This window comes from Echinops telfairi, unplaced genomic scaffold (assembly GCF_000313985.2).
Source record: "Echinops telfairi isolate 266 unplaced genomic scaffold, ASM31398v2 ScPeMD7_3;HRSCAF=10, whole genome shotgun sequence".
Lineage (NCBI taxonomy): Eukaryota > Metazoa > Chordata > Mammalia > Afrosoricida > Tenrecidae > Echinops > Echinops telfairi.
In genome coordinates this window covers 41,433,853-41,457,292 of record NW_022103899.1, presented here as the reverse complement: position 1 = coordinate 41,457,292, position 23,440 = coordinate 41,433,853, and the positions used below count along the sequence as shown (strand labels likewise).

The following is a 23,440-nucleotide window of genomic DNA, read 5'->3' as shown; positions in this document are numbered from 1 at the left end:
TGTACAAATGGAAAACCAAAATAAGGCTAGTAAAACAATTTGACTTCTTGTAATCTTGTTTTAAGAAAAAGTTATAAATCTAAAGTACGTTTGAATCCTGGTGCTTATCAAACAATTCCCAGTGATTCTGAGAATCAGGGATACAAAAAAAAATTTTTTCCCCAACAAACACTTGATTCAGTTTGCTTCTCTTGTCACACTTTCTTGTATTAAGGGATCAGGGTATGCACCTGACCAAACAAGAATATTCTATTCTACTTCTTTGAATTCACTTTGTTTCCCTCTGCCCATTTCCTGTAAGATAACCTCTAACCAATGACCATCCCGACAGCCATTCCTGCACCAACCGATCTGAAGTTCACTCAGGTGACACCCACAACTGTGAGTGCCCAGTGGGTAGCACCCAATGTTCAGCTCACTGGATATCGAGTGAGAGTGACCCCCAAGGAGAAGACTGGACCGATGAAGGAAATCAACCTTGCTCCTGACAGTACATCCGTGGTAGTATCGGGACTCATGGTAAGAAGTGACTTTCTTTCATTAGAATAAATACGCAGGGATTGCACGCCCTGGGTATCGTTGTTAGTGGCCGTAGAGTTGGCTCCAAGGCATGGCAACCCAAGAACAAGGGAACCAAAGGTTGCCCAATCTCGTGGCATCTTCACAGTTGTTAGCATGGCCGAACTCATTGGTTTACCCAGGGGGTATTTTGTGAGTGCCCTTCAGCCTACGGGCCTATTGCCGCTGCACTATTGGGCAATATTCTGTTTTTCCTGAGGATTTTCACTAATTTTCAAAAGCAGACCACCAATCCTTTCTCCTTACTCTGAAAGCTCTGTTGAAGCAGGTGATCCTGCCGATACTCGAAACACCTGGTGCCATTGTTTCTACCACCATAGCCACATGTAAGTTTTCGCAATGCAACAGACTGGTATACACTTTGGAGCAGTGGTTCTCAACCTGTGGGTCGTGACCCCTTTGGAAGTTGGACAACCCTTTCATAGGGGCCGCCTAAGACCATCAGAAAACACATAAATATTTCACAATATATAGTTACATATTGTTTTGTGATTAATCACTATGCTCTAATTATGTTCGATTTGTAACAATGAAAATACATCCTGCGTATCAGATGTTTACATGATGATTCATAACAGTAGCAAAATTACAGTAATGAAGTAGCAACACAAATAATTTTATGGTTGGGGGTCACCACAGCCTGAGGAACTGTATGAAAGGGTTGTGGCATTAGGGAAGTTGAGAACCACTGCTTTAGAAGGTAGTGGAAATGCAATCAAAAACCCGTGAAGGCAGAACCTGTGTAAGGGAGAAACCTGTCTAAGAAGTAAAAACTCAAATATTTCCAACTGTTGGAAATTCAAAGCTCTTGCAAAGTTCTTTAAACACGTTCTTTATTTGAAAATGCAGTGTGCATGAGTGGGAGGGGATCAGTTTATGTATCTAGACACTGAATGCATTAATTCACTACTTTTGGCATTTCCTGACCTTTGTTACCTCTGAAAGGAAGATGCTTCCCTTTGTACCACCTGACTCTCCTCTCTGTAAAATCATTTTAATCCTTCCCAACGTGACCGCAGAAAATGAACCAGAACCCTCGGGGATGGGTGTGTAAGGCTGTAACGCAGGGATGTGTAACACAGGGATGGGTGTGTAAGGCTGTAACGCAGGGATGTGTAACACAGGGATGGGTGTGTAAGGCTGTAACGCAGGGATGTGTAACAGATGGGTGTATAAGGCTGTAACGCAGGGATGTGTAACACGGATGGATGTGTAAGGCTGGATGTGTAACACAGGGATGGAGGTGTAAGGCTGCTTCAGGGGAAAGTTGGAGAAGGCAGGATCTAGAACTGAACAAAGCAGGCTCTCTTTGCTTCTCTAGGACGGGGAAAAGTCACGATTTATACCATCAGATCACAAAAATGGGCGAAGACAATATGCGTTCTTTTTCATCCCCTGGAGTATTTGAGCTGTGCTTTCCTTGGCCTTAATCTCTCAGAATTTTAAAAATGTCTTTAATTTAGGCAAGCGAGGTGTTTAGTGCAGATGTTTACACTGTCGCAGATTTTGCTATCTCCCCCGCCCCCTTCTTTTATAACCACTGTTTTGATCAAATGCAGAAGGGAACATTCTCACGCCACAAAGGATCCCCTTGCTAAGGCTTCCCGTGCTCTTCTTCCCAGGTGGCCACCAAATACGAAGTCAGCGTGTACGCGCTTAAGGACACCCTCACAAGCAGACCGGCTCAAGGCGTCGTCACCACTCTGGAGAGTACGTAATCCAAGAGTTCCGGATCAGTTTGCGTCTGTAGACACAGACATTGAAACGTGATCGGTGCTTTTCTAGCTCACTAAAGTAGCAGCTGAATGATTTGCAGTTTGGAAGTTGGCTTAATCTCCCATCATTTTGACTTATGACTGTTGCCATCTCTGCCCTTCGAGAAGGCGGTCCCTCTACCCTGCTGCAATGTTATAATGTAGGTGTTGGGAACTAACACCCAATTCCTGCTCGGCTTTGCTTCCATCCATTTAAGTTTGGCTCGGCTACACCGGCTTCTGATAGGTCTGAAAAGTGTGGTACATATTGGAGCAAATCCGTTCTAGGTTCTAGTTTTGTGCCATCTCAATAGCCCACTCAGAAGTCACAGGAAGTGTGTGAGTTCCCTCCTCGGTAAAATAAGATGGTACTGGATTTGTGCGGAGAAGAGCTATGAGGCCATACTGCCATAACAATACGAGCAAGACAGGATGTATGTGTCATTGCTGGAAGGCCATATGATTGTAACTCCGTCCACACGTGATTTGATATGACCATAAATTGATGATTTTGTTTAAACGTATTAAGCTAATAGTAGGGACCGTGGAGCCAGGGCTGGGGCTCACTGGTCGTATCTGTAAAACTTTCCAATTCTTCAGGGAAAAGGGTGTGATGGGTATTTTGCTGTTTCCTAAGCACTGTTGGCCTTTCTCTCTGGATGCCATGGGCCCAAACCTGCACATTATCAGGCAAGCATTTCTGGCAGCTCATGGAATTGCTGCACCATAAGGAAACATTTTAGAATACCAAATCTTCACATCACTGAGCCACGCGGGTCCTAACCTCGGTGTCTGGTCCTGTGCAGATGTCAGCCCTCCCAGACGGGCCCGGGTGACAGACACAACGGAGACCACCGTCACCATTAACTGGCGAACCAAGACCGAGACCATTACTGGCTTCCAGGTCAACGCCGTCCCAGCCGGCGGCCAGACTCCCATTCAGAGAACCATCAGTCCAGATGTCCGAAGCTACACCATCACAGGTGGGGGCACTCTGCACTGACATAAACTAGACTTTTCACTTGTGTGATTATCCATTTATGTTTTGGGAAAAGACATTACCCTACCATACCTCCCTCAAAAAAAAAAAAAGGTCCCAAACCCATTGCTGTCCGTCGTAGAAACCCTCCGGGACAGGGTGGTTTCTGTCCTCTAAGGTTTCCAAAGCTGTGATCTGAAGACTTGATAACCAAAACATTTCTCAGCTCAAACATTTATTCTAGCTCAAGTCTTTGTCAGCATGGGTAATTGTTTTTTGAGTTAGTTTCTCATTAACAGTGCATATCCACGTCACATAATAATGTATTGTTCACATGTGGACCATTGATGTGATCTACATACACATAGAATGATAGAGGAACCATGAAAATTGTCAGTGAATTTGAAAGTTGCCCTCGTGGAGCAAACACAGATCCAAGGCATCTCTTCTGAAACCCCAGGTCTGCAGCCCGGCACTGACTACAAGATCTACCTGTACACGCTGAATGACAATGCCAGGAGCTCACCCGTGGTCATTGACGCCTCCACAGGTAACTCTCCTTCCTCCACAAGAAACAGAGGCCCTGGGAAGCTGGGCTCAGTCGCAGGAACTCTGGAAACAAATGGGAAGCAGACGGTTCCATATGAGGGAGCTCAGTGAATCATTCCCAACATTCCCAAGGGCTGTTATGAGGGCAAGGAGGAGATGTGGGGAGTAAGCTGACTTGAGGAACCATTATCTTAGAAATTTCACATTTGCTTTTTTTTCTTTTCCATTTCTTTAAGCCATCGATGCACCATCTAACCTGCACTTCCTGGCCACTACGCCCAATTCCCTACTGGTGTCATGGCAACCACCTCGTGCCAAGATTACTGGCTACATCTTCAAGTATGAGAAGCCTGGATCCCCTCCCAGAGAAGTGAGCCCTCGGCCCCGGCCTAGTGACACGGAGGCTACTATCACTGGTATTGCTCCATTCCTGCTACCACTTCCTTCCACCTTCCCTAGGGTACACCAGGTCTTTCACACGATGCCACGCGAACGAGGCCGTATGTCTGAGAACTTTGAAAAACCAGCTCTGTCTAGGAGCGACAGGGCGCACGGCACCTCAGAAGGGATTCAGCCGTGACAATGCCGTCATGTCAGTAGTAGGGCCACGAGGACTTCATTAGATGACTGCTTGTTGAAAGCTGGTCCCTTTATGTATCTATTGGTTCAGTGTTGCAAGAAGACTTTTTTAGACGCAAACCAGTTCATTATGACCCTGTCACCACTCTGAACTCCCTGTGTCGCCGTGGTTGTCAAGCCCTGACGAAATGGTTCCAGCCTGTAGTAACCCTCTGTGTAACCAGCGGGGACCCTGCCCACACCAGCAGCAGCTTCACAACCCATGGCTGTAGCCCCGGTGTCAATCCATCTCTTCTGAGGGGCTTTCTCTTTTTTGGCCTGACCCTCTATTGTACCGTGCATGATGTTCCTCTCTAGGGACTGCTCCCTCCTGGTCACATGTCCAAAGGATGTAAGACAAAGCCTCTCCCTCCTCACTCTAGGGCACATTCTGGCTGTCCTTGTTTCCAGACAGATGTGTTTGTTCTTCACAGTACATCCATTGTTCTCTAACACTGCGATCCAGAGCTGTCTCTTCTCTGTGCTCCTCTTGATCCATTGTCCATGGACACTTGACAATACCACGGCTTGGGCCGGGCCCACCTGAGTCCTCAAAGTAATACCTTTGCTTCTTGACATTTTCAAGAGACCTTTGGCCACAGGTTTGCTGCAGGACCTTATGTAATCTCCCTGGCTGCTGCTCCCATGGCCCTTAACTATGGATCCAAGTAAAGCGAAACCCTCGACAAGTTCAATCCTTGACAACACCATTGAGACCAGGCATTTGAATCCGTTTGGGGAAGAGTTGAATTGGATAGTTCAGCCCTGACTATGGGCAGAGAGGTCCCTTCTCCTGCCCAGCCACATACCTTGAGCCCCATCGAGCCTGCCTTTGAAGGTTGTGTGTTTCTTGGGCCCAAGTAGATTCATGCACACAAGCACAGTGATCATTCCCAAGTGTGTATTCCACTGGAGGTGTACAGTGCTGATCAATTTCTATGAATTCAAAGACCAGTAAGACCACATGTTAAATGAATAACCTCCAAAAATTAGCATAACCGTGTTTATCCACATGTCAGTTTGGGAAGTAAGGCACTTACTTTGCTACATAGCCATTGTATGCAGAGTATTGGGGCCTTTAATTGAAGAGGGGGAAAAAAAGTAAAAGCAAGTTTACTTCAAGAGGTCCACAGCCTTGTGGAGACTTCTGGGCTTCCAGCAGCCTCTGCCGAGAAGACCGAGTTGCTGAACTGATTCCGAGCATAGAGCACAGTGGTTCTATCCTTCCCTCAGGTCTGGAGCCAGGAACCGAGTACACAGTCTACATCATTGCTCTGAAAAACAACCAGAAGAGTGAGCCGCTGATCGGGAGGAAAAAGACAGGTAAAAGCGCGCCGTCCTCCCAGTTAATGAGGAGGAAGGCAAGACAGGCCGAATGTCGAATGATAGAGTTGACAGTGTGAACAGCTTCTCCAGGTTTCAGTGCATTTCTCAAAGGATTAGTTTGGGGGTTGTTTGTTTGTTTGCTTCCCTAACAGCTTAACATATGCACTGCAGTCTTCGGTAACAGACTGCGGCGTTTGGACTTGGTTTTATTTGTACGGCCACCGGTCGGTGGACAGTCTTGTTACTCACCTTTAAACAACTCAAAGCCGATACAAAATGAGAAGGGAGCAAGTTGCGCTAGCTCCTCTATGCTTTCTATTGGCTGTAAATGCAAAATGACGAAGTAGAGAGAAACCCTGCCCATCTGTCTTTAGTCATTAGCTGGTTTCTGAAATGGGGAACTAGCTAGCATGCTACTCGTTCATCCAGTTTCAGTGTCATTTTAAAGAAAACGATCCGTTTCTAAGGCCAGGAGGGTTGAAGAAATAAGCATGTGTGTTTTTTGTGGTTTTTAACCATTTTGAAAGCATGACAAACTGTTGGGTCAAATCTCTGGACATCCCATACTCCGGACACCCTCGCCTGAGGGTCTGCTTCTTACCACGAGCTTCGCAGGTGGCAAGAAAAGAAGGAGGGAAAGAAAGAAAAGGCTGCGGGGTGTGTGTGTGTGTGTGTGTGTGTGTTGTGTCTTGTGAGCAGAAGCTTGCGTGGTGCCCAGCGGCTCAAAGCTTTGGGGGTATGATTTATTCATCCTAACATTTTTTTTTTCTTTCTAAACTATGAAGAAAACTTTGAGAAAAATCATAAGATTTCTTTCTGGGGAGAAAAAAAAAAGTGTTTTTGTGATCTGGGAACTGCTAATTGGCCAGGGGCTTTGCTCCGATGGATTCATGATCATTGTTACTTGAATTGATGATGATGGACGCTGCTACTTCTGATTGCTTAACTCGCTCTGCTGTTTTGGCTCTAACCTTCCTTGGCTAGATGAGCTTCCCCAACTGGTAACCCTTCCACACCCAAGTCATCTTGGACCAGAGATCTTGGATGTTCCCTCCACAGTTGAAAAGACCCCCTTCATCACCCATCCCGAGTATGTCAATGGAAATGGTATTCAGCTTCCTGGCACTTCCAGTCAGCAGCCCAGTGTCGGGCAACAAGCGATCCATGAAGAGTATGGTTTTAGGCGGACCACACCACCCACCACGGCCACCCCTGTTAGGTGGCCAAGACCATACCCGCCGAATGTAGGTGAGGATGTGCAGGTCGATCCTGTGCCCTGGGGAGACTCAGACCACGTGTACCCTCTTGTTCTGGGACTCAGTGCAAATGCTTCTACAGGACAAGAGGCTCTCTCGCAGACCACCATCGCGTGGACCCCATTCCAGGAAAGTTCTGAGTACATCATTTCCTGTCAGCCAATTGGCACTGAGGATGAACCCTTACAGGTAACTACCTTTTCTCTTCTGCTGGCGCACGGGTAGGCTGGTTTGTTGATGTAACTGGGATGCTGATGAAATGTAGCTCCACTTATGGGGCCTCTTGGGAAGGGATGGCATGCGGCAGCCCTGGTGCTGGTTTTGTTCTGTTTTCATATTAATTTTATCTCCATTATGCTCTGGGGCATGCCCCCGCCCCCTCCCGTGCGGGCCGTTAGCTTCCCCTCAGTGGTGGAGTCTTTGCCCTGCTTCTCTCACATCTGCGGCTCGGGCACAGTACGGACAGACAGCCGTGAGGGAAGTGAAGAAAGAGAAATGCTCGGCCTGAATTTACGTGTGTGTATGAGGAAGGCTAGAACACCATCCTCTTAGCTTGCCTTTGACAAATCCATGATACATGTAATTGAAGGGAAAGAATGTAAGTGAAGCGGCGTGTGCCAGCGTTGGTGCTCTGAACCAAAGCGCCCCCTCTTGTCATTTACCTCGTGAGTCTCGGTTTGCCATGGTTATCGGGCTTGCGTTTTGAGGTTTTGAGAGAGCGATGGTATGTTTGAAACTCTGACGATGCTGTGGGAGATTTCTAAGTTTGGCAGCATGACCTTAAGGATTTGCCAACTTCTTGGGGCCTACTGTCCCCAAGGACAACATGACTGCCACCAAGGATAGCATTGAGCACTGTGTTTCCACTTAATGCGAAGGGGACATCACCTGGGTTTCTGGTGGATTTTCCCTGGTCGGTTGCTGCTGTGGGGATAAAGAGGAGACCTGATAACTCTGCGGCACCCTAAGTAGATTTTTTGGCAGCAGAATTTGGCAGGTAAGAGATGTGGTCTACACACCCTCAGCCCATGTTTCTTCTTCATTGGTTGGAATACCTATACCTTTTTATTCATCTTCCATTGCTTTATTTACACGTCAAGAACTAGTGCTCCGAGCCTAGGGTTCCCCTGTCTAGTCCTCATAATAATGCTTTCTCCCTCCACCTTCAATTTATCAATCATTGCAGTTCCGAGTTCCTGGAACTTCAACTAGTGCCACGCTGACGGGCCTCACCAAAGGGGTCACCTACAACATCATAGTGGAGGCTGTGAAAGACCAGCGGAGGCACAAGGTTCGCGAGGAGACTGTGACTGTGGGCAGCTCTGGTATGTGAACTCCCGCAGTCTTCGGACGTCGGCTCCACTCGGGCCACACCAGAGATGACTTTCCTGGGTGCCTGTGCCTTTGCTGCTGTTCCTTTTCACATTGGGAACCCACTCTGCACGCCAATAGGAAGGAAAGGAGCGGCTTTACGTTCTCATCCTTTAACTTTCAAGGGGCCCTGGTGACTTTCCAAAATGCACCGGGACGGAGAATCTCAAGTAGCCACACAGCAGTACTCCTGAAAGGAACTTCAAATAGTATTTAGGTCAATGTTTCCAAGTCCTGGCTAATGTGTGTCAGGGTTGACAAAGGAACAACAGTGTTCCTGATCTTGTTCGCTGGGACCTCTTTATCCCACAATACTGCTGTCTTTGAGTGATTTTGAACAATCTGAGACTGATCCCCTGAGTCAAGAGAAGTCCCCATTTGTAGGACTTTGGGAATAACTGGCTTTTTTCTTTTCTTAATAGAAAGCACTACCCACAAAGCCCATTTCTGTCCCCCAAAGCTCCCTGATTCCTGTGCTCTTTCAGGGGTTTCACCCCCCTTGATGTGGGGTAAGTTGAATACCTCAATAGAGGTGCCGTGGTCTTCAATTTGGAAGTCCTTTGAAGCCAGCACCAAGGAAAAGGAGTAAGGTGTCAACCAAACCCTGGCTCCCCAGGCTTCCGACTGGAAGGTTTTCTGCTCCATGGGGGCAGGGTGTGTGCACTTGGCCTCTGAGAAGGGTGGGCTTTCTTCCTGCAGCCAGTTCCTTAATGTCAGCCTCCTCCCTCATCTGGTGGCTGGCTGCTGGCGTCCAAGTGTAAATTCCTCTGACGCAGGCAGTTGATTATTTATTGGCAGGGAGGAAGGACGATTCATTGTGGGCTGTTTGCATTGCATCTATGCAATAATGCCTCGCATGGCTTTATGAGACTAGATGCCACATGAAAAAAATTTCAAGAGCACTTTTTCACATCGGTTTCATCTGCGGTTTTTTGTTGTTTTTTTAGCTTTGTGTTTTTTTCCCAATTGCATCTCCCTAACTTGAGCCAGGGTGGAATGGTACATCTGGGCTTTTTGTGGCTATTGAAACCCGTCGTAACCGTTTCAGCTCCTTCCATTTTTCCGTCCAACTCTCTCGTCCCGCAGCCAGATGCCGTAGTGTAGTCAGGTTTTCCTGGCTGGGATACATTTCAGACTGCCTACTTTCCCAACAACTATTTTCTTCCAGGGTGGTGCTTTTTAAAACATAAGGCACGTCAAACTTCTTGCTTTTGAGCTTTTGATTCTTGCCCTGTTTAAAAAGAAAGAGAACTATCTGCAGTTCAACTGGGATTCGAAACCACCATAAGCTAGTTTAAGTGTTTAGAGAATAGCTTGAGCTTTGTTTGCGTAGATGGTTTTACAACAAGCCCTTCTAAAACAAAACAAAACACAAAAAAGCCAAGATCTGAAATTCGCACGAAGCGAGTTGGTCTCTTCTTCCTAAGTTACCCAAACTATAAGCTTCCTCATAATTTGGATCGGTGGATTGTCTTCGTGAAGGCGCACAGACTTGCCATGTTGACACTACACCGTCTAGGAGATTTCTGCGCCTTTGTGGGGAAGGGAAAGCACTCAGATCACATGATGCTGATAGAGAAAATGCCCAGACTGGCATGACCGGTAAAAGACTCTCCTCTCTCACAGCTACTCTTAACTTAGTGAGCGCTTCTGAGGGCTATGGGGCCCTCCCTCTTGGGACTGTGGGTTAGGAGGTGGGCTGCTTCCTGCAAGGTCTAAGATTCAAACCGCCAGCCACTTCAAGGGGGAAAGGTGGGGCGGTCTGCTCCTGTAAACAGGTATGGGGAAACTCTGTATAGACCGAAGCCATGATCTCCTAGAACCTTTACAAGATCCCTGAGAGGTTGGGGGTTTAGTGCTATTCATATTGTGATGGCGTTATCCCCGTTGGGGAAGTGTTACATATTGATCCAGATCCTCACAGAAGGGGCCTGCCCATTCTCTTCATCCCGGCCAAGGTCTTCACTGGCATAGATCCCTTGGAGATCTTCTCTGAATTCTAGAGAGTAGATTTGCCAGACGTGAATACTTTTAACAACGGACAGTGAAAAAAGTGGGCTTTCTCTTAAGTAGCCTGCAGGCAGGGGTCCACCGGGATACTTGAGCATTGTTTTTAGAGCAGTGTCTATTGAAGGACTAGATGGGGCTTTCTTCATGCTGCTGGGATTGGGGGTTGAGAATTAAGTGACTGTATACTCTCAGTTCATTCGCTTCGGTTCGTGATCCCACATTAACAGTAAACTCTGTGTTTATTTTGCTTCTCTCCATGTAGCCAATGAAGGCCTGGCCCCAAACATGGACGAAATGTGCTTCGACCCCTACACGGTCTCCCACTACACCATCGGAGAGGAGTGGGAGCGTTTGTCTGACTCTGGCTTTAAGCTCTCGTGCCAGTGCTTAGGCTTTGGCAATGGTCACTTCAAATGTGACTCATCTAGTGAGTAGCTCGCTTTGTCCATCTGCTTGCCCATCTGTCTCTCCCCGCTCTGTGCATTTGCACTAATGTCCAGGAAGCATGTTTGGGCAGACACAGGCTCATCCAAACATGTAGCAAACAATGGAAGACTGTTTGACACGAAGTAATATTTTGCATCAAAAAAAACAATGATGGGAAATTTTACTTGGCGGGTATTGCTTCATTTTCAGGATCATATGCTGACACAGCTCTTAATTAAGAATTAATCTGTGGTCTTATTTAACTTTGGGAATTATCTGTAGAGGGAATTAATAAAGTCATACTCATAGGAGCCATTTCTAATGAAGAGGATCAGAGACAAATCCCGGGGCTCTTTCCAGCATTGATCCCGAATGAGGTTCGATGTAAACATGTCATGTTTATACTCTGACTCTGTCAACATGAGTCAAATATACATACCGCACTCATACACATAGCTCACATGTCCATACAAACACAAGCTCACACATGTGCCCTGAATATTGCCAAGTCATATAAAGGGGAGAGGAATAGGCGATCTGCTTGTATATCTTTAAGAATCAACTTTAATTGAAAAATATTTGACTTACAAATGTTAAAGAGATTTTCATTTTCAATTGGTTTAAAATGACCAGAGAAATGGTTTACTGTTCATTTCTTGGAGATTTAGTGTCAGAGTATATACCTTTTGCTGATGCTTCATATTTAGGAGATCTAGTTATTATTGACAATAGATTTTTAGTTATCAGATGTTAACTATGATGTCTTACAAACAAGCCTCCTAGACTTCTCTAGAAATCATATTCTGAGGAAATAAAAGATGATAGATTTACTGGTTAAATTTTTCAAAATAAGTTACTTCAACTGGATATAATTTAACCATACTGAGTTTAAGCACGAAAAGGTAGACAGATCTGATTGGCTATCTGCAAATGGAAAGGCAGAGGGCGAGAGTGTTATATGCGGTTTGGGGCTGGGGAATTGTAAGGATTGGCATCAACTTGGTAGTATTTCATTTCTGAAGCCGACCGACTTTAAATGTGAATGTGAAGGATCCAGACAAGCACTTGGGTGCCATTGTCAAGCACAGCCATACGTTTATGTACATGCTTCTTTGTTGTACCTTCCATGTGCTTTGGTCCGATGTCGTATTGCTCCAGTACCCTTGCTTAACACTGAAGGAACAGTTGAATTGTTGGTCAAACGGAAAATGTAGTAGCTTGTGTTGTACAAATCATATATCAGGTGTGTTTTGTTCTAGGACAAACCTGGGAGACTAAAAGCCATCTTAATGGTATATACTAGTTAAAGAAATGTAGCTGTTACTTTTAAGATATTAGAACCACTCTTTCTCTGTTGGATGAATAACCATTGACTTCTCATTGTATGTGTTTTTGTTTTGCTTTATCATACAGGTTTACCCTTTCTTTCCTCCCATTTACATAAAACAGGTTCCAACAGATAGCAACCAGCTGATCTTTCCTTCTTGGTTAATGGAACCACTTTTTAACCAGAGCCTCTGCAAATCCAAAATACAATTGATTTCTCATCTATCAGCCAGTCCTGTGAGCTCTACTCCAGTCCCGTTTTGTTTTCCAAAAGTTTAAACTTCAACAGTGAAAATTCAAATGAAGATTGTGGATATTCTTTGGTTACCTGAATGATTGTGGTGGGATAAATAGTCCATTCGAATGTTCCAGGAAATGGCACAAATCACATGTTCAAACCTAACCGACATTGGGGTTTGTCCTAGAGCTCACCGTCTTTGATTTCCCTTGTCCCTCATTCCCCTGAGACATCCCAGGGCTGAGAGTGAGACCACAAATAACTCTGCCTCTCTGCTCCCCACCCCACAGAGTGGTGCCACGACAATGGTGTGAACTATAAGATTGGCGAGAAGTGGGATCGGCAAGGGGATAATGGGCAGATGATGAGCTGCACGTGTCTTGGAAACGGAAAAGGAGAATTCAAGTGTGATCCCCGTACGTGGCGCTGGCTCTCTTTTGGTTTCTGATTGTGTACCCTCGCTCTCGTTACGAGATTGCAGCTCCCATTCACAGAAATGAATGGTGGCTCAGCAGTGAACGGCGGATTTGCGAATCTGTTGACTTGGGGACTCAGCGACAAGCTTCAAAAGTGGGGCATGATGAACTGTTCTTACAGGGCACTTGAGTGCTTTTCCATCCTGACCACTTTGCCCATGATCTGCATTGCCATGCTACCTGGAGCCTTTATTGCTGGGTTCAACATTTAAAATATGAGCTTCATTATTCCTCCTGATCAAAGAGCTCAAGAAGAAAGAAAATGCTTTGAAACTGGTAGTAGTAGCGATTCTTTAATTATGCTCGATTCATTTGAATTATAGAATGTTATGACATCTGTAAAAGCTCCCAATAAAATGATTAATGAAAAAAAACCCCAAAAAACAAAAAAATAGGAGCTCCAATTTCCTGTTGAACCCGTTCCAGTGCGATAGATGTTGTGTTTGGAAGAGCCACCCTGGGACCTATAAGCAGTTCCTCTCGTCTAAGGAGTCAAGTCAGATTAGAAGCTGGGAGGGTACAAGTCTAGGGCAGAAACAGCAGCTGCCCCTGTAGAGGGCTGAGGTCTGCACGGTTGTTTGAGGCCTTCCTTATGCTTCTGACTCGTATCCACATGTAGATGCAGCTTCGTGTTACGATGACGGGAAGATGTACGTTGTAGGGCAACAGTGGCAGAAGGAATACCTCGGGGCCATCTGCTCCTGCACCTGCTTCGGAGGCCAGCAGGTAAGACCAGGCACACAACTTCTGTGCTTGAGATGGGGAAAAAAAGGGCAATTTCTTATTCCGATGGCTGAGTACTAGCCCCATGGATCGTACTGGTAACTGGGCTAGCCTGGAGTTCATGAATAGGAAATGAGCCAAGGAAATAAAAGAAATGGCTCTGGCTCTTGATACCGCTGGACAAACTAGATTAGCACACATTGCACATTTCAGTTCCTTCACAAGGTCTTGAGTGCTTCTGATAAACAGAGCTCCAGGCAGGAAAGGAGAAGGGGAAGCTAGCCCGGGGCGAGGTGGAGAAGACTGCCTGGGGAAGGGAGGAATCAGGGAGCAGTTAGGAGGCCAGGCAGAGTACACACACGTCCCTCATGAGATGGGAAGAGCTGGCACCCATGGGCTCAGGGTGCCACACCCTCGATTGGTGTCTTGTGGCGAGATGTTCAGTGGGGAGAAGTGGATTTTGTAGGGCCCTGGAAATCCTTCCCTTAAAGCAGTTCTTTTCAACCACTTCTTATCTGGGTTCTTCTTGGTATGACTTGAGATGCCCAAAGACCATGACTTGTCACTCCAAAGCAAGGGACCATAATACAGTCCTTTGTTTTCAACCAAGACCTGTCCTGCCCAACAACTCCCCAGAGGCTGACACATGAAGAGCACACGCCCCACCCCGGGGAATTAGAGTCACTAGTGGATGTATTTGGCATTATGCTAGACTAGTGCAAGTACTCGGCAAGGGAAGGAGCATGATGGGAAATGACCGTTAGAAAGATTAATCAGACACCAGGAGAAGAGCCTTCAAGGACTTGGCTCAGCTCCCACCTGAGGACCTGGCAAGCCCATGACCATGTCTCTGATCTTGCTCCACGCCGTGGTTGTAGGTAGATGGGGAAGGAAGGGTGACATTCTGACAGGGGAAGGGGTGTGAATGGCCACCTCTCATTAACACTTGGACAAATGAAGTTCCTAGAACTCAGCCGCCTGTGGTAATTTCCTTCATATAGAAATGTGTGATGGCAGCAGAGTGGAGATCCAAAGCCCATTAGTAGGCCACTGGAGATCCCCTTGCAGAGGGGTCTCGGGGAGGAGATGAGCCAGTCAGGGTGCGATGTAACAATGATGAGAAATACAACCTTCCTCTAGTTCCTAAAGGTTTCCTCCCCGCTCCCACTACCATGACTCGAATTCTATCTTGCAAGACTGGCTAGACTAGAGGAGGTACACTGGTACAGATAGGAACTGAAAATATAGGGAATCCAGGACAGATGAGCCCTATAGGACCAGTGGTATGAGTGGCAAAACAGGGTGGGTAAAGGGAGAATGGGTAGGAAAGAGGGAACCGATTACATGGAACTGTGTGTGACCTCCTCCCTGGGGGACAGACAATCAAAAAGTGGATGAGGGGAGACGTCGGACAGGGCAAGATATGACAAAATAACCATTTATAAACTATCGGGGGCACATGCGGGAGGGGGGAGCGGGGAGGGGAAAAATGAGGACCTAATGTCGGGGGTTTAGATGGAGAGAAAATGTTTTGAGAAACGATGTACAAATGCGCTTTACACAATTGATGTGTGTATGGATTGGGATAACAGTTGTATGAGCCCCAAATAAAATGATTTTTTTAAAAGAAAAAAAAAAAAGAAAGAAATGTGTGATGGCAGTAGATGTGGCGGTCACACCTCAGCATCTCCTCATTGCTCATATATGCAAAGCCGTGCAGGAGTGATATCTAGTCTAGTCTCAAGGAAGGTGATACATGATACACAAGCGTGGGAACTGTTACATTTGGGGGATGAAACTAAGACTCACTGATTTTGCAAGAACTCTTTTTTTCTGGTATTGTCTAGGGCATGGGGGAAACATGCACTTACATGGAGACATATTTTTATAGGACTGTATACGAAAGCAATGACAGTATATGGGGGTCGTTTTGTGGTAAGAGAAAAGGCCAACACATTTTAGACCCCCCCAAAACTCTCATAGAACCATGAAGTTCCAGGATCTCATGGCTTGGAGCCTCTGGGTTCCGATTGCCCCTGCAGGGGCATCGGGGGTCTCTGGCTCTCTGAAAGGCTACCCCTCACGTTGGCCTCACCCCCTAGCAGGCTCCCTTCTGGTGGTGGCAGAGAGGACTGCCAGCAGCTCCACAAAGGTTCCATCAAAACTCTCCAGGAGAAATCCCAGGGCGATGTGTCCCTGGCCTAGCTTGCTCCCATCCCCCACTCGCACCTCTGACCACATGGCAAGACCATGGCGCCCCAGAAGTAGAGCTCGTCAAGGGAGTTGTCGCGGTGCAGTAGAAAGAACATGGTCAGGGAGAAGAGGGAGAGGGCATTGCAAGAGGAAGGCCAGGACCAATAGACTGAGGAAACTGTACGACGAGAGGTGGGCGTTAAGCCAAAAATGGCCTCCCAGAGTTGAAAAATGCATGAAAGCATCGTTTGAGTATCCCCGGTGATTCACTGCTTCTAACGTTGCCATTGCGTAAGAACTGGCATTCTTTGATTCGAGCATGAAACCTTGATGTTCCCCTCGTATCAAAACCCCATGTGACTCCACGCCCCTGTTCTCTCAGGGTTGGCGCTGTGACAACTGCCGCAGACCTGGGCCTGCAGCTGGCCCCGAGGGCTCCAGAGGCCCTTCCTACAGCCAGTATTCCCAGCGGTACCCTCAGACGAACACTGTAAGTGCTTTTGCATCACAATGGCCCCTCCTCCAAGTTCAATGACACAGAAAGAGATTTCTGTAGGTACCTTCCTTCTGAATGAGCCAAATGCTCTTCTCTCACGCTCTCTTTTTAAACTGACCTAACTTGTTAAACCCTTGACTTTCTACTGCTTGCCAGCATCTTGTTAGGTTCTTGAGGCCAGACAGCAATTGTCTCCTCCTTGTAAGTCTTGTGGGAGACCCTGAGCACCTCAAAGAGCTCAGGGCCCCCTACTGGTCAAATGGTCAGGGGGCTGGAACCCCGCCCCCAGAGGAGCCTTGGAACACAAGCCTGGCAATCAGCTTCTGAAAGATGGTAGCTTTGAACGCCCCACCCCCCACCCCCAGCAGTTTGACTGTGCACCATGGGGTCGTCATGCGTCAGCATCAGCCTTATGACCCCCCAAACCACAGAAGTCATTGTCAAAACCCCCTCCCCGTTATTTCTATGCACCTTACACTGTCTGTCAGTAATTATTGTTTTTCCTCCTTCCATTTTTGCAGAACGTCAACTGCCCGATTGAGTGCTTCATGCCTTTAGACATACAGGCTGACAGAGATGACTCCCGAGAATAGTGTTACCAACCCAGAGGAACAAGCCGCATCTCTGTCCAGAGCCACCCAAGCTGGAGTGGAGTTCCTGTTTGCTTCTTTCTTAAGCCCTTTGCTCTGCAGTGACCTCTCCAGCTTCAGCTCCACTAACAGCTTCTCCAAGCCTCACCCTGGGAGTGTTTTGAGACTTTTCTGGTGAACGAGGGTGGGGAGGTTGCCCGCTCTGCTCCAAAGTGTTCGATTCCACTCAGCGTTCTGAAAGAAATGATTCTATCTTGTGGTGTGGTTGGAGATCCATCCGGAAGCCCAGGCGGCCCACCAAGATGCAAATTGTACTGAAATGATGTGACCAAAAAGTTAAGTAGGAAAGTTACCCAAACACTTCCGCTTTCACTGATCCGCCTGGCCCGCAACACTATTGGAACGCCATGTCCTTACTCCTGTGACCTTCAAACATGCACAGTGCTCATCTTTCCCCAGATGATTCTAGTAATTGCCTAGAAATATTCTCGTACCTGTTATTTATCAATTTTTCCCAGTATTTTTATATGGAAAAAATTGTACGGAAGACATTTAGTATACAGTTGATAAGAAATTTGGTATAATTATGGTTGGTGATTATTTTTATACTGTACGTGCCAAAGCTTTACTACTGTGGGAAGACAACTGTTTTAATAAAAGATTTACATTCTACCACCTGACGGCTGTGGGTTGTATGTCGCATAAGGAAACGTTGGGGAAATACTCATCCTGCTGGATGCTCTTTTCTCAAATCTGCAAACATTTGACAATCTGTGGTGGGCAAGGCTCTCTACATTTGGGTGATGTAAGTAAAAGAATTGCTAAGTCTGTTGCTTCAAGAAGAAAAAGAAAGAAAAATGAGACACAGCATTTTTCTTGGTTTTTGGTTTTTTTTGGTCATTTCATCTTTTCAGTTAAGCTGCCCCCCCATAATAATCCTTTCTGCCCTGATGCCCTCTTTTAACTACACATATGTTCAAAGAGATTACTGGCAAAGAAAAGAAAAAGATGATGCTAAAACTACTTGATGAGTGTAGTAGAGAAAAGTTGTCATATCGGGAAGCCTGTTGGTTTAGTAGGAGAGAGACGGGACTTTCTGCCCCATTTAACAGCGACAGTCTCAGAAACTCACAAGGGCAGTTCTACTCTGTGTCAGTATTGACTTGATGGCAGTGAGTTTGGTTTGGTTCTTGGTTTAATAAAGAGCCCTTGTGGCACTGTGGGTTAAGCATTGGACTGCTAACCTCAAGGTCAGCAGTTCAAACCCACCAGCTGCTCTGCAGGAGGAAGAAGAGGCAGTCTGCCCTCCTACAGAGTTACAGTCTTGGAAACACTGCCTAGTGTCTCTATGGGTCAGGATCGACTCAAGGTGTTCTTAGTATAATGACATGCATGCATCTTGTCTCAACTCATGTCAGCTAACGTTTGCAGCATAAGGAAATCTCCGCATTGAACAGTTTATTGGCCACCTACTCTTGAGATGGGAAACCAAAAGTACGTGACGGCCTTTATTGCGATACTAATGTCCCTGTGGCGCTCTAGAACGGAACCCACAATTTCTCTGAAGTATGCTGTATGGAATTGTGCGTCCAGTGTAGAGCTATTGACAGCAACGTCAGCGGTTCAAACTCACCAGTCACTCCACAGGAGAAAGATGAGGCTGTTTGCCCTGTAAAGATTTAGTCTCAGCCCTGGTGGCAGAGTGGGTTTGAAATTGGGCTGCTTGCCACATTGGTCAGTGGTTCAAAACCACCAGCTAGCTGGACTGTGGGTAGAAAAAGAAGGCTGTCTGCTCCCATAACGGTTTACAGCAACCTCAGAAATGCAGAGGGGCAGTTCCGCTCCGTGCTGCGGATGCAGTGCGAGTCACGTCTATGGCCCAGGGTTTGCTTTGGGGTTTTTCCTGTGGTGGGGGTGGGGAGAGGGTGTGTAGGGGAGATGAAGTCACAAAAGGGACAGTGCCTGGTGATTTCAAAGGGTCACACTGTGTACGTAACGTGATGCACTCGAGTGCTCAGAGTTCTGGGCTCACACGGCTGAGCTACACGGCTGGCCGGTACGCTTCATTTCATCTCATGAGTTATCAGAAGTGTCTGTTCCAATTGGCTCTCTTAAAGTGAAGGCAATGCCACGGTTCCTTGACATGGGTTAAAATCAGGAAAACTTGAATGCTATAACCACAAGTTTCCCTCCTGCCTCTGCTCCTGCTGCTAAGGTCCCTCGACAAATGTCCCAGGAGCCATTCCTGGGTAGCTAGTATGGTCTCTGCCATCCACCACCATTGAGCTGATTCCGATTCATCGTGACCCTATGAGTCAGAGTAGACTGTCCCCGTGCGTGTCCAACGTTGCAAATCTTTACGGGAGCAGAAAACCTCATCTTCTTTGGAGTGACTGATGGGTTCAAACTGCTGTCTCGTGGCTAGCAGCCCAACTACACCCAACAATGCCACCTGGGCTCTCTGCCAGTCCATGGAATCATGCACAAAACTGATCCCATCTTCTGTGAAAATCAGGGGGCACCTCATCATCTCACAGCCCCTGGCTGTCCATCGTGCCCCGCAGGTCCTGTGGAGTATCTCCCTCCCCCAGGCTGTGAGTGCATGTGACAAATAGACTTGATGGATACCGGTGTCTGTGTATTGGCTGTCCGCACACCCTGGGGCAGGGGTCCTCGGTCACCAACAGGGGAATAGCTGTCATCAGCACACTCACACGGGGCTCGTCATTGGTTGCCAGAGAGAGAATGAGGCTCAGTACAAACCCACATGCCATGAGATACCCCAGGAAAGGCATATACAGGCTGGTGCCCCCATCTGCACAGGTGGTAGGTAACGCTGCCATAAAGGCATGCCTCAGCTCAACTTTGCTTATGCGTCTCTGTGATTCACACACTGAGAAAGGAAAGGCTTCCGGTTGAACCCAAGTAAGCTGCAGAGCAATTGTTTCACTGCCACTTTAAAAACATTTCCCCTTAAAAATGTAAAATAAAGATTTTGGTGGTGGAAGAGATAAGCCAAGCTATAGGAGCCGAAACACAAAGAGTCGACAGAAAGAAAGCTTTCCCCTAGAGACAGCACCCTGAACTCTGTCATTTGACCTCCTCACTGAGAAAATAAATGCACATGTGAAGCCCAAACCCACACGTGTAAGTAAATCCATGTGGACTATGTTCATAAAAGGGATAGCATACACGGAGGTACAAATTCACAAACCCCACATTTAAGATTTAAGGATGCCTACCGGATTCCCCAAAACAGTATGTTCAACTGAAAAATGCAATGGCTTCATGGGCACCTACAATTAAATCAGAAGAATCACAAAGCAAACGAAAAGGCCGGTGCTGCTTTGGTATCATGATGCCAAAAAGAAAATTCTCTTTACTGTTTCTCTGCAAAATTGTTGAGGAAAAAAGTACTTGCAAGCTCTTTTATAGTTCCTGGTTAGTTTTTACTGACTCACACTATTGCTTGCTTTGAGAATTGTCTTAAGCAGGCCCAGGTTGAAAAGACATAATTAAATGACCAGGTTAAATTTAAGCTAAAAATTAAGGATTCAAGAAAAATTAGATAAAACTAATAAATACTATCACATTTTAAAAGGAAAACAAGTTTTAAAATGCTGCCTTGGTTTGTTTCACTTGATCTATAAGATCTGTGTGTATATGAGAGTTGTATGTCTATATTGCTGTCAACTGATGACTTAAACACATTATGCAAATTAGTTTGCATAATATTATCACTTGAAGCTTCTCAGGTACAGTTTCAATGGAGGTGAATAAAGAAATGATCAGGTTGAAATCACATTGTCGACATTTTTGTCCATTGGGAAGTTGACAGACATCCAGAATGAAGTTTGTCAGCAATTGACATTTCACCCTTTTTGAAACAAGGAAACCACTCATACACTTGAGTTTTTCCCATAGCACTATCCTCATAAGCTGCATTCAACATCACAACAGTTTCTGAGGCATTTTTCCCAAGCAGGAAACAAGATTTCACAGCCACATGCTGTTCTCTGAAATCGGCCATCACACACAAAAAAACAAGGTTTGGGTGAAACTATTTTCATGAAAAATTCACTGTGACCAGAGAGCCTTCCCAGGCGATGCCACTGGGTGCACTAACCGAGCAAGTTGCTGCATGCTCGCCCAGTGGGGGAAAATGCATGCTGCAAAAGTTCCACCCAGCAGAGTTTTGGGGGGGAAGAGGGGTACTCCCTTGTATATTGGAAACTCCATAAAGTAGTTCTCCTGTCACATAGTATAGCTGAGCCAAAATTAACCATACCGAGGTGGGTTTGATTTTGGTTTGACCAGCTCTAAGGAGCCCTGATGGTGTAGTGGTTATGTGTTGGGCTGTGGTTCACATGGCTGGCAGTTCAAAGCCACCAGAAACTATGCTGGAGAAAGACTGGGCTTTCTAGTCCCATAAATAGTTATTGTCTCGGAAACCCACAGGGGCTTGTTATGAGTCAGTATTGACTTGATGGCAGAGGGTTTGAAAGGAGTCCCTGTGTGGGGCAAAGAGTTACCATAAGGAAGTGATCAATGACTGACAGAATGCTTGGTTGTTTGAACACGCGCCGAGATGCCACCAAAGAAAGGCCTGGCAATTTGCCTCCATGAAAACCTGAAGTGGCAGTTTTACTCTGCTCCGCATGGGATCCCTGCCGGTGGGGATCAACTTGATGGCAGCTGATTGGTTAGTCTGGGGAGGAGGTATGTTTCTGTTTTGTTAAGTTTTTTGTATGACCCTTGCATTCGAAATGTGAGCTATTCTCACAATCTTGTAGTCCCACCCCACCTACCAATTATGAGTTAAATTTGAATTACAATCTGATAAATATATAGAGAGAAGTTACACAAACCAAAAAGAAAATTCAGTAATAAAAGAGCAAGTAAAAATGGTGTTTGGGTTCCTTTTCAAACATTCCTTGGTAGAGCCAGGCATTAGATGGTAAAAAGCATGTTTTACGTTTCCTTGAATTCCTTGTTACTTTTTCTTTATAGAGATAAGTAGGTTGTAACAATCTAGGGAGCCAAATTTATCTCTAGAATAGCTCATGTGCAGCTCCTCAGGACGGGAATCAGCATCTTTGGGAGGCTGTGTCAGGCGGCTGCTGGAGATCATCATCCATTACCACCCTGTAGTCAGCTGAGTGGGAAGAGTCTCACCTGTCTGTCATTCAGGCTGCCACCACAGCAGGGGTTCCTGCATGATGTCCAACCCACAGTAGAACACAGGAAGGTCAAGGGTCCTCCGGTGAGCTCTCTTTGGAGACACTCACTCAGCTGCAGGAGGAAGCAGCACCTCTTCCCGGAGGCCATGAGCCAGGACTTTAGGATGAAACCTGCCCTTCTGTGTAACTCAGCAGTCGTTGTCAGAGGCTAAGCCAAGCATTGAAAGCTATTTTTGACTTAGAAAAAAAAAAAAGGTGCTGCTTTGGTAGAAAAATGGGAAAACTTGTGCACTGCCAGCGGGGATATAAAATCGTGCATTTCCCATTTCCACTGTGGAAAGCAGTCTGACAGCTCCTCAGAAAGTGAAAGATAGAGCTATGGCATGACTCCGTAATGGCCCTCCTAGCTGCGCCCGGGAGAACGGAAAATGCCAGCTTGCACAAATAATTCAGCACCAATGGTCGTGGTGGTGGCATTCCCAATAGCCCAAGTGTAGAAGCAACCCATCGACAGAGGAATAAACAAAATGTGGCCGGACCACACGGCCTCGTTTGGCCCTAAGGAGTGAAGTCCTAACACGTGCTACAATGCGGGTAGACCTTGGGAAAGCAAAGACCACAGATTCTGTGACTCCACCTACAGGCGGTCCTCGACTTACGCTGGGGCTCCTTCTGAGGACTCAGTTGCAAGTCGTCTGATGGAAGTCAAGTGGCTCCACCACTCCCCCTTATGTTTTTAATGCTGCCTTTTACTACCAGTATCGTTGTAACCAAGCTTTGCAGGTCTGAGAACATCAAATCAGCCAATAGTGCACTGTAACGTGGTATGTAGCACATATTGCTAATAAGAAGATGTACAAATAAAACTCTAATGGTCTGTGTTAAGTAGGAGTCTGTCTGAAATGTTCACAACAGACAAATCCACGAAGTGTAAAAGTAGATTAGTAGTAGCCAGAGAGGTGAATGCCAAGTGCTAATGGACAAAGGCATTATGGGGAGATGATGATGGCGTTCTAGAACTGGTGGTGACAGCTGCTCAACTCTAGGTATCTACTAAGGAGTGGAACTGTACACGTAAAAATTATTAAAATAGTGTTTGCTTCGGCAACACATGTGCTAAAATTGGAACGATAGATTAGCATGGCCCGTTCGCAAGGATGACACGCAAATTCGTGAAGCGTTCCATTATTTTAAAAAAAATATTAAAATGGTGGGTGTTAGGTGCATTTTAATTTTTTGTTTAAGAAAGAGACATTATGCTTTGCTGTTTGTTATCTTTTGCTTATCGGCAAGGCTGGCGGGGTGAGAGAGAGTAGCTGAAAGTGACAGAACCTGAAAACATTGTGACTG

At 46.2% G+C, this 23,440-nt stretch overlaps 1 protein-coding gene and 1 pseudogene across 1 annotated transcript in view; both read left to right on the top strand.

Annotated features, from left to right (window-relative positions):
- Positions 1-17,585, top strand: part of FN1 (fibronectin 1) — a 98,167-nt gene extending 80,582 nt beyond the window's left edge. The window contains exons 34-47 of the mRNA XM_045296848.1: positions 332-519; positions 2,202-2,289; positions 3,140-3,316; positions 3,773-3,862; positions 4,098-4,277; positions 5,713-5,802; positions 6,865-7,053; positions 7,144-7,250; positions 8,248-8,386; positions 10,705-10,869; positions 12,723-12,848; positions 13,528-13,634; positions 16,207-16,314; positions 16,842-17,585. Of these exons, the coding sequence (XP_045152783.1) occupies positions 332-519; positions 2,202-2,289; positions 3,140-3,316; positions 3,773-3,862; positions 4,098-4,277; positions 5,713-5,802; positions 6,865-7,053; positions 7,144-7,250; positions 8,248-8,386; positions 10,705-10,869; positions 12,723-12,848; positions 13,528-13,634; positions 16,207-16,314; positions 16,842-16,913 (1,826 nt within the window). The 3' untranslated portion in view covers positions 16,914-17,585. The remainder of the gene's footprint in view (positions 1-331; positions 520-2,201; positions 2,290-3,139; positions 3,317-3,772; positions 3,863-4,097; positions 4,278-5,712; positions 5,803-6,864; positions 7,054-7,143; positions 7,251-8,247; positions 8,387-10,704; positions 10,870-12,722; positions 12,849-13,527; positions 13,635-16,206; positions 16,315-16,841) is intronic.
- A 5,597-nt stretch (positions 17,586-23,182) lies between these two features.
- On the top strand, positions 23,183-23,282 carry LOC115872275 (annotated as a pseudogene).
- The last annotated feature ends 158 nt before the right edge of the window (positions 23,283-23,440 follow it).